This window comes from Chanos chanos, chromosome 1 (genome assembly GCF_902362185.1).
Source record: "Chanos chanos chromosome 1, fChaCha1.1, whole genome shotgun sequence".
In the NCBI taxonomy this organism is placed as follows: Eukaryota; Metazoa; Chordata; class Actinopteri; order Gonorynchiformes; family Chanidae; genus Chanos; species Chanos chanos.
The window spans coordinates 20,170,864-20,182,210 of NC_044495.1; the positions used below are offsets into that span (position 1 = coordinate 20,170,864).

Here is an 11,347-nt window from a genome sequence, read left to right on the forward strand (position 1 = left end):
CTGTGCAGACCAGATGTATCTAACAATTAAAAACGTTCACTGACAACAGATGCAATACATATTCTACACACTTAATTGGCACATTTCCTAAAACACGAATGACTGATGATTGCACATTTGGCATAGAGATGCTATCAGATCACTCTCAACATTATATTAAAATTTATATCAAAATTCACAATTCTAAATTCCACAGTTAGAAAAAAATACTTAAAAACCCATCAGGATATCATAGTCAGTCATAGTCATAGTGTTCTTCTTACGTATATGTACATACATATGTACACACACACACACACATATATGTATATATATGTATGTATGTATGTGTGTGTGTGTGTATATATACATATATATATATATATACACACACACATATACATGTGTGTGTGTGCGTGTGTGTATAAATACATAAAACAACAGAAATGTCCCACAACAACAGTAATGCATCATCAGAGAATGGAGAGCGGGGGGTTGAGCGAGAGGGAGGGGAGATTAGAGAGACAGAGATTTTTCCCTGTGTTTTGTACTTCTGACATCTCACCACATACTCTGAGATGAGTCTGTGTGATACCCAGTCTGTCTCTCAGCATGAGGACAACAGAAACACTGATAGAATAAAATGTGAGCACCATTATGAGAACACTCTGTGTACGCACGTGTGCGTGTGTGTGTGCGCTTAGGGAGGGTGACAGTCTTCACCAAGGACACTTCAAGTTTGTGTATTGTGCTCTTCAGTAACCTGTTGTAAAGGAGGCCTAGTACAGGAGAGTGCTATTGATGTCGCACGTGCGTGCACACACACACACACACGCACACACACACACACACAAACACACACACAAATCCACTGCTGTCACAGCCCTGTAATGTGCCTGACAGAATGGAATAATACAGAGAATACTCAGTCAAGTGCTTTGAATAGAGGCCAACGTCAAAACCATAAACCCTGTTTGAAATGTGCTTTGCTCATCCAGGTAGTCTTCTGTAGTGCAACAAGCATTACAATAAAGCAGAAGGCGCTCTGCGAATCCTCCTGCAATAACAACTTCAACAGGAAACAAACAAACATTCTCTTGGCTTCCATTTGCAGCTCTGTAACTTCCTTTACGACATCACTGTCCTCTCCTTTTAATAGTCACTGAGTCATCTGCACACACACCAAAAGCCCCATCCTTTCTCTCTCTTGTACCTTGATAGGATGGCTGAATACACAGGACTGTAGTGACTGAAAAGGCATGGTTTTCATTTCTTTGCAACTATGCTCTTGACTCAATGCTTTAATCAGAAAGGGCTTTGCAAACTTCTCTGTCTAGTTATTCATTGATCTATCACAAATGATCTTGCTATTTTTTCGTATCACGTCCAATTCGTTTTGTTGTTGTCCTTATGGCTAAAGTGGGAGCAGATAGACTCAGTGTTAGCAGGACTGGACAGAGTAACAGTGATTCTGGTATAATAAATATATCTCTTAAAATATTACATATTAACATTGAATATTATGTGCCTAAAAATACTGAGGTTCGCATGATTCGACAAGAGTAACACTGACACAGAAAAGGAAGTTTGCACCATTTCACAGGTGTAAAGTGGCTGTAATGGCCTAAAACAGGTATGTCATACAGCAGTAGCAGATACAAATAAGAGATGAGAGGAAATGCCCACAGACTTTCCCTACCAGAAGCACCTGATGTACCTGTAGTCCTCAGCATTACTGGAAAATTCAGTAATCAAAGTAATCAATGTTATTCAAAGTCCAAAATCAAATCTATGGACTGTATATACATCTAGCTTTATTTACAAATCTTAATGATCACATATGAATGTGTGTCTGTGTGTGGGCATGTGTGCGTCTGTGTGTGAATGAGTGTGAGAATGTGTGTGTAGCAGGGGTTGTTGATTGTGAGCCCAAACTCACACCTGTGGCAGTTCATTTTTTAGGAACATATAGTCATTTTTCTCATTTAAAAAGCATCTAGTCTCTAAGTAGATCTGCTCTGTGATTGGTCACTGAGCCTGCAGCAATCCTTCCCATTGGATAGGTTGGGAGAATACCTCCCTCTCCAACCACATCTCATAACTGTAGTGGAAGTCCTCTGGCAATTCCACACGCTGTCCTAGAACACTTTGCAAGCAGTTGTCTACAGGGGCAAACTCGTTGTTCTGGTTTTTGTCATAACGCCGCGTGTTGAATTTCTCAATGCTCTCTCGAAGTGCACACTCCTCTGCCTGAAAGTCCCACGGCCGTGCGTCAATATCTGGAAAAAGAGAGGGATAATTTTTAAAAGATGAGCTGAGCACTCAAGTTTTCTTTTCAAATGTGTGGTGCTTTGTCCTCTGTGCAGGAAAACATTTAACAAGCTTGGTGTACCACTGAGAAGTTAGCACGGATTTCCATATTATTATATATATACACAGCAGAATAAAATATAGATTGTTGAGCTGTCAATCGATTCAGCCAAATGAGAAGACTAACAGCTCAGACTCTACTTACAATAAAGCCACACAAGCCAACTTAACCAAAACAGTTCGATAATTCAAGCATTTCTTTTGTAGCATCAGTGTTGTCTGTTTTATTACTGATATGTTATTTGTACCTTATTCCACAACATTGTTGAATATTCTGAGTGGTCAGCAGTCATTATTTCTAAATAATGACCTGTAAATAATTTTTTGAGATTGATTGGAAAGGGTAGAGATTTGAACTGAAAGTATGATCTCCCTTCCTTCTGTTTACTCTTAAGGTCCAAAATGCTTCGATAAGATTATGGAAAACATTCATTTTGGATATTTTTCACCTCACTATCATCAGTGTACATTGTTATGTCTCTTACCATTTCCATAAGCCCAGTCGTCATTGAGTCGATGACGTACTTTCTGGTAGATGGCTGACATAGTCTTCATGTTGCTCTTTCTCCACTGGCGACCCAGGTACTTTGTTTGGATCTTCAGGAGTTTCAGCACATACAGCTGCATCATGGCCTGTTTGACCTTGAGCGCCCTCTTCAGGATAGGAGCAGACTTGAACACCACCAGCATCTGCACATGGGGACAAAAACAAACCCAAGGCACCAGAGTCAGGACGAGTGCTCACATATGGGGTGGTGTTGTCAAAAATCACAGTATTAAATAAAACAATGGCAACAATGTTTATTCCAGTGGTATGATTAGCTAAACAACTATAACAACAACAATTACGATTCTAAATATAACAACGATCCATATCACACTTTTCATTTATGATGTGAGAAGTGATGGAAAAGGTAATTCAATGGTTTTTGAATTACAGTAAAACAGTAAAACACAAACCACAGACACAGGACCAATGATGATTCTCAAATATGATGACCAGGTCTTTCAACTGATCATAGACCAATGCATTCAGCAGTGCCAGGTATGTTGTGCCTATAGTACTCCATAAAGTTCAATAAGAATTTATCTGCCAATGTGAAGCTTTGAGATGACTCGAAAAAGACAAAGTCCTCCCCATTCAAACCATCAGAGTCAGTTTCTTACCATGGTCCTGGAGTGCTTCCACTTGGTGAGTTTATTGAGTATTCTCAACAGGTTGATACAGGAGAACAGGTTCCGCCAGCAGAATTGATTACTGTCTCCAGCTTCCTGTGCAGATAAAAAAACAAACAACGATTCAAGCTGAGGTCCATTCTCATTTAGGTCCTACACTGCCGTCATAAAGCACTGACATTAACCCTGAAGGATTCGAAACTTCATTTTTTATGTTTGCTTTTTGGTAAAGTGCTGCAGACTGAATAGTGTTTGTCGTTTTAATACAGTTAAACTTCTGTGGGTGTTGTTGTTGTGTGTTGTAGTAGTGTATTGAGGATCTTGTTAAGGTCTTACTAGGCTCTCCGCTGTGAGTTCAGGCATCTCGTGGACCACACAGTGAGGGAAGTCTAACACACATATACTGAAGAGACAGCAAAGAAAGCATTACAAAAACAAATACACAAATTATCTCAAACTCCAGTTCCTTAAAAAAAATGCAGATCAGTTATGTTTATCGTTTTGTGCTAGTCTGAACACGAAACTCATAAAGGATGTTCAGGTGTCAGTTCAGAAAGCATGTACTCTTGTGTAACTTACCTCTATCTGTTCTGGCCTATTAAGGACTGTGTGTGTGTGTGTGTGTGTAAGAGAGAGAGAAAGACAGACAGAGAGAGAGAGAGAGAGAGAGAGAGAGAGAAATACCTGTTTTTGGCACTGATGTAAGACATGATGTTCTGGTTAAAAAACTTGAGGATGAGTGGAATGCAATTGGCAAAGACCAGGTGCTGGGCAACATATTCAAACTACAGAGAAGAATAAGAGAGGAGGACAGAGAGAGAGAAGAGAGAGAGAGAGAGAGAGAGAGAGAGAGAGAGAGAGATTTAAGGAGGAAGTTAAAGAGACATCAGACCTCAGACCCCTAAAGACAGCATTCCACTTTAACATAATAAGATCATCAGGCCTTTTGAATCCAACATTCATTTCATATGCCAGAAGATTAATTATCCTGTCTATGCTCTTTATATTATTCATAAGCAGTGCCAGATTAGGAGGACTGGAAGAATGTTCTTCGTTTTTAATCTCTTTTCTGCTCTCGCTCCTCTTGGCTGGGACTGGAGGTGTGTTTAGCAGGGGGATGAGTCCCCTGTGACTGCAGTATTTCATATTTCTCATGCCTGTCAAAATGAGATTATTCATAACGTTTGTAACCTGTCATAACCACACAGCCTGACAGCGTGTTATCTCAAATAGCCAAATATATCCAACTAATCTAATGTATAGTAATATTACTGATATTAAAGATGCAGAAATATTTCACATTCTTCGAATTCAATTGGAATTGGAATGGTTGAGATCCCAGCTGAAGCCATTTTTATGAGAACCGATCTCCCCTCTTACCAGACGTATCAAGGAGGAGGAGGAGAGGAGAGGAGAGGAGAGAAGGAGAGGGGATAGGGTGGAATGAAAATGAGGGTGTTAAAGGGGGAGGGAAGAAAGGGAGGAGAGAACGAGAAGACTTCAAAAGTGATATGCAAGGAAAAGAGGAGAATTGACAAGATGACAAAGGGGGAAGGTGAGAAAAAGAAGGGATGGCACTGAGGAGAGAAGCATGGGGAAGGGAAAATGGAAAGGTGGAAAAGCAGAAAGGCAGATATGTACAGTAAGTGAATTTCCTCTTGAAGAGAAGCATTCGTTTGGGATCTTTGTGAAGAAGCACAAAGGCCAGCGTAGTGATGCTATGCACCTGCAGCGCTTCCTGCTTCACTACTCTCTCTCAACACCAGTGGGCGCTAATTTTTGCCACATCAAATTATGACACATAATCCTTTGAAAATAAGATGGAATTCATTTCGCTCATCTTAGAGGATTAGACTAAGGCATACTGACTAACCAAAGCAGAAAAAAAGCCAAAACACCTCTCTTTTTTCCCTGTCTTCTCTGGCATCTACCTCTCCGTGCCCCTTTCTCTCTCTCTCTGTGGAGAAGAGTCGAGTGTGAATCTAATGCAGAACTAATGGAGGAGTATGTGTCCAGTGTGTGTCTGCATGTTTGTGTATATGTGTGTGTATCTGTATGTGCGTATGTGTTTGTGTGTCTGTGTACATGTTTGTGTGTATGTGTCGAACAGCTTGTATAAATGAGCTTGCTTAGGACACACAGAACACCACAGTTACATGGACAGCAGCAATTCTTGAACAACAAAGGGAAAATACGCCCCCAAAATTAGGACCTAAATCCTTATTCCAATACAGGATATAAGAGATTTTCCTTTACATCCTGTTGAAGCCTATTCTTACACTGCATATAGTACAAACAACCCCTCCACACCCCATCCCTCACCCCCCCCCCCCCCCCCCCCACCCGCTCTGTTGGAGACAAATAGGGCTTCTGATTGCGTGCCTATCAGCAGAATGCAGGCTCTAAAAGCTGCAGGGAGCTAGACGGAGGGAGGGGGAGAGAGAATGAAAGAGGAGAGAGAGAAGGTGAGAGAGGAAAAGGCAAGGGAGAAAGTCAGAGAGAGAGAGAGAGAGAGAGAGAGACCTGGTAAATGTGGTTGAGTTTAAAGTGTTTGAGCAGCAGCAGCAGCAGAGCAGAGATGGCCTTCACCATTATTTCTTTGTGTCGGTTCACATCAATTCCCAACTTCATGCTCTGGAGGACTGTGATTCTGTTTTACACAAACACACACACACACACACACACACACACACAGAGACACACACGCAAACAGAAAGAGAGAAAGAAAGAGAGAGAGACAAAAAGAGAAATAAAAGTTATTTCTCTCCTTGAAACACATAGATAGTTGCACTGATCCTTTCAAGCACCATGTTACACATACATAAAATAAATACCTACACAACACATACACCTAAAGAGAGCTATTTCTCCAGATACAATGATCAAAACCCCATCACAACGATCCCTTCATGAACCATTACAAACAAACATACACTTTCACCAACAGTGTCTCTCTCTCTCTCTCTAATACTCACACACACACACACACACACACACACACACACACACTTACGGCATCTCCTCGGGCAGAACATCAGCCAGGATATTGATGGAGTCTGTCTTAGCTTTAGAGGTGGGAGCTGCTGCTAGCAGCAGTTTCAACAGGGCAATCTAACAAAACCACAGTAAAACATTATTGCAATGTTTGTGAAGTGCTTCAGACCACATTCAACCCGTTATCTTAATGATACGTTCATTTTTGAACACTGACGTTCATAATATAACATTGATGAACATCATTTTGCCTTTGCGTTAGTAGGAGTGCACAGACAAATAAGAAGTAGATATAAAATGTGTGTGCAGTTTGGAAACTTATGACTGGAAAACACTCACCACATACTGGGAGAGACTGGGAAGCATCCCTACATATAATATCTCGGCTGGTGTCTCCTCTACTTCCTCCTCCCCCTAGCCAATCAGAATGAGAATATTCAGATGAACAATAAAATTCACCCATGAGAGACAAGGCTGAGTTTTGACCTTACTGACCATAGTCATAGGGCACTGCTGAAGCTCCTCCTCTCTTTTGATCTGTACCTCAGCTATGGACACATATTTGTGCTAAGAGGGAGGGAGAGGGACAGACAAAGAGCAGGAGAGAGAGAATGAGAGAGAGAGGAGGTCACTGAATCATCATGGTGAGAGGAGACCACTCCGTTGAGTGGCTGATATAAGCAGCATTAATGTTGAGCATAATGAGATATGAACGAGACTGGTTCCGTGTAATTATCTGTGTGCGTCACTCAGGGTTCCTTAGTGGTGTGGGAGTGAGTAAGTATCCAAAGATATTATTCAAATGATACGAAGAAGCGGAATATTGCTCTTGAGGAAATATTGTGCAGTGATTACAGAAGTAATGAGGGTAAGATTTTAAATAGAGGGAGAGCAGATAGAGAGGCAGAAGGAGACAAAGAAACAATAGCTGTTTAATGTCGTTTTGACCTGTTCTCCGTACCTGTTTGAGGGTCTTCACACTCTCGTGAATGGGTCTAGGCAGCCCAACCAGTGTCTCAGTATCACTGTAAGAGATCCACAAAACCAGACAAAATCTATACCACAAACAAACTGTATTGTCCAAAATTCAAATCCAGTGTTAGACGCTGTTAGTTGTTACGCGCTTTTCTGACACATACTGTAACCGGCTGCGAGTCATACCTGTGTTCAGCCGGTGGTCGGAGAGAGGTGAGCAGGCAGGTAGGCAGGTAGGCAGGCAAGCGGGCAGGCAGGCAGGCAGGTAGGGAGGCAGGCAGGAAGGCAAAGGGGTAGGTAGGCAAACAGACAGGTATGCAGGCAGGTGATATACAGTTTTTAAATTTGCTGGAAGGGTTGAGTGTTAAGTGTTAAGTGTAGAATCGGAGAAGCGGCAAGTGGTAAGTGGTAAAGTGGTAAAGCAACAAAGTGTTCAAGCGATAAAGCGTTAAAGCGATAAAGCGTTAAAGCGGTAAAAAACTGTTTGTTCATTAGCGTCTTCCTGTGTCTAAACTGTGAGGCTCTAGTTGGGAATATGGAAGACGCCATCTTAACCTTTTTGGGGTATGTGGCTAATGTCAAAATAAAAGTCTTGAACCAAAGGAAAGTGAATCTAAATCAAAATACAAGTGTCTCTCAACAAAAATAAATTCGAACTGAAATTTGGCTCCTACACAAACTATCAGACAATTCAACAGCACTGTTCAACTCAGGCCCTCAAAGCCAGATATCAGTCTGGTTCTCAGCCTTATCTTCTGTACACATTAACAAAACGTCCCTAGCAGCATTTGTGTACACTATTCATGAAATCAGCAGAGTACAGTACGGTGCACTGCAATGGGGTATAGAATAGTGCAGCGTCCTGTAGTATAGTACTTTGCAGTCCAGTATGGTATAATATAGAGTATAGATTAATACAGAACACTACATTCATGTACAGTGTAATATAGTACAATATAGGACAGTTCAGTGTGGTATAGTCTGGTACTTTGTTGCTGCAGTCGTACACATTACTGCAATCATGAAGCCCACATCATCATCATCATCATCATCATCATCATCATCATCATCATCATCATCATCATCACAGTGCAGTGTTCATTTCCATAACACTCTCTGAATTCTCTCTCCTTCACTTATTATGTCTGTGGAGAAATGCCAGGTGTTGGGTACTCACTTTCCAAGAGTGAAACCGATGAACTTGTTCCGGCTGGTCTCCAAGAAATGCTCAATGTCTTTTTCTCTGTGAAGAAAGAAGATGATGATAGTCAAAAAGACTCATATGGAGATTATGCAATTAATACAAACACACAGCAGTACTCCAGTTATTCTAAGGGTAGATGGACACAAATACTAGGTACAAGACACTGCTTAATGGTTATGGAGCTGGGAATACTCAAAGACTCATCTCAAATGTCTATTTATTTAGGATTCCAATATCTAACACACTACTACTTTAAATCATAAACATAGGCTGTGTTTTAGTAGTTTAGGATGACAGATGTCATAAAGCAATTGGTCACATCTGACATTTGAGGAGAAATCTAAATATAAGGTTTATCTGAAAGTGCTTTTTAGGGATGCCTCATGAGAGCACTTCACAGAGTTTACAACAGATGCCTATGTTTTGCACCAGCTACTTATATCCTCATCAGTCACGCTGAGGTGCCAGCGTCTCTCTGTCTCTCTCTCTCTCTCTCTCTCTCTCTGTCTGTCTCTCTCTCTCACACACACTCTCTCTCTCTCTCTCTCTTTCTCTCTGCTGAGATAAGAGACTTGTGTGTATTCAGCAGGGCAGTTCACAGTGCTGCATTATGATTGGAGGATAAAGACAGACAAGACAGACAGATAAGGCTGTGTCAGTTCAGGTACATAATGAATACATTTACAGAAATTCTACTGTCAGTGACGTTATATTAGCTAAGATCATGCCCACGGTAATTGGTGCTGCAAACACTTTCCCCACTATTTCCATACACTCTCTCTCTCCCCTCAGAAACACATTAGTCCCCATGTACCTCAGGTGTTGAGAACAGCATAGAGTCACTGCTGATACCACGAGGGGCAATTTATGCAAGGGAAAGCACAACTGTGAAAACTGTGAATTACATCTGAAATACAACATCCTGCAGTTCAAATGCTGCAGCTATTGGCAAGAATGCATTTAAATTAAAGTAACATGTAGGCAATTATGTGGGCAATTTTTAATAGTCTCCTCACCTCACTTTGGGGGCCCAGGGGAGACCTTTAGGGAATGATACTCTCTCTGTAGGGGGACGCAGTGGAGGGGGCGGTGGTGGGGGCTGGATGATGACATCACGGTCGAGGGGGTCGACTTCGCCCTCGATGCCACTGTCAGGGTCTTCACCATCCTCCTCCTCATCACGAGCATCATCATTCTTAAAGGGATCACGCTCATTATATGTGTCCAAACTGTCCTGCTTAACTAAGGGCTGAGAGAGAGAGACAGAGAGAGGGAGAGGTAGAGGGGGAGAGAGAGAGAGGAGCAACCAGCTGTGTTAAACATCTGTGCATCTTTGGACACTAACAGTGTGATGTTGGTTCTCTGAGTGGCACTGACATTTCATATTTACAAGCTCAGCATCACACTCCTCAACTTTTTAATGTACAATCAAATAATGTACAATCAAATAATGTCTCATCAAGTAATGTCTAATCAGATCTCCACAAAACATTCTAAGTGGTACAAGGAGTATTTGAAAGCTTAAATGTTTACAAATTCACACAAATCTCGCTCACACAAGTGAAAATGTGAGGAGAGCATTTTTTTTTTAGCAAAAGGACTAAGTTTGAGGTAAGTGTGAATTTAAGGTATGCAACATACCAACAGCCATTAGACTAATGAAGGGAATTCACATTTCCAGTTTGAAGCTGACCAGTCGAAAATACCATGCAACTGGAAAAACTCTTCATAAAAAAAACTCCAGATACCAACATCAAAGTGACACACTGACTCTTCTCCATTCTCACAGCAGCCGCGGGGGATCCTGTCCTTTCAGTGTTCCACATCTCCTTGGCTCTATCTTTCAACATTCTCCTCTTCATTACCACCTCTTGAAATTTGAAACTGTCACCAAATCTTGCAGAATTTTTAAAGCCTTCTCCCAGAGGCTACATATTGTCTGTTCTAGCCTGACGATAACACTACCCATTTAAACTCCTCAAATTAGTCCCAAATCTTTGGGTATGTAGCAAGGTCAATAATATTTGCAGGGCCAGGGCAAAGCATCTGCAAAACCAGCTATCCATCAGCTATTCCCAAGCCTAGACATGGAGAGAGAAAAAAAACTGTGTTTGGAGTCCATACGCTAGACTTACCTTTCTCCTCACCTCCCAGAGAGGGCCCCTGGGGGCAAAGGCACAGTCCAGACACCAGGTCTTACCCAATACATTGTCCAGTCCAGAAGTACAATTCAGGCCCACAAAAGGCACAAACAAACCCTTTATAAATCCAGTGCTTGTAAGGTCATAGGGATGAATGGTTGAGAAGAGAGCAAGCATCAGGCATGGAGTGTGTTAGTGCATAGCTTCAGTGCAGTGTATGAGGTGTGTGCCCAGATGCTCAGTGAGATGTAAACGCTATGAACCCGTGTGACTCAGGCGTGACGCACTGACCATGAGAAAAGCCATACTGCCAGCTAGTGGGAGTGTGTTGTGTGTATGTAGAGAGATTGTCTGTGTATGTGCGACCCCACCCCCTCCCCCCAAAGGAGAGAAATGGAGCTCGAGAGACAGAAAGAGCGAGTGCAAGAAAGAGAGAGGGAGGGAGGGAGAGAGACTGTAGAGAGTTAAGCTGGGAGTTGTGAGAAAGACAGAAACAGTGAGAAAGAAA

The 11,347-nt window shown here is 41.8% G+C and overlaps 1 protein-coding gene across 1 annotated transcript in view; it reads right to left on the reverse strand.

Moving 5' to 3' along the window:
• Positions 1-1,736: 1,736 nt before the first annotated feature.
• strip2 (striatin interacting protein 2) overlaps positions 1,737-11,347 on the reverse strand; it is a 20,910-nt gene continuing 11,299 nt past the window's right edge. Inside the window, exons 11-22 of the mRNA XM_030771829.1 lie at positions 9,715-9,947; positions 8,672-8,737; positions 7,481-7,544; positions 7,015-7,086; positions 6,859-6,933; positions 6,539-6,636; positions 6,049-6,175; positions 4,210-4,310; positions 3,862-3,928; positions 3,517-3,621; positions 2,835-3,039; positions 1,737-2,258 (exon numbers count right to left, since the gene is read on the reverse strand). Of these exons, the coding sequence (XP_030627689.1) occupies positions 2,008-2,258; positions 2,835-3,039; positions 3,517-3,621; positions 3,862-3,928; positions 4,210-4,310; positions 6,049-6,175; positions 6,539-6,636; positions 6,859-6,933; positions 7,015-7,086; positions 7,481-7,544; positions 8,672-8,737; positions 9,715-9,947 (1,464 nt within the window). The 3' untranslated portion in view covers positions 1,737-2,007. The remainder of the gene's footprint in view (positions 2,259-2,834; positions 3,040-3,516; positions 3,622-3,861; positions 3,929-4,209; positions 4,311-6,048; positions 6,176-6,538; positions 6,637-6,858; positions 6,934-7,014; positions 7,087-7,480; positions 7,545-8,671; positions 8,738-9,714; positions 9,948-11,347) is intronic.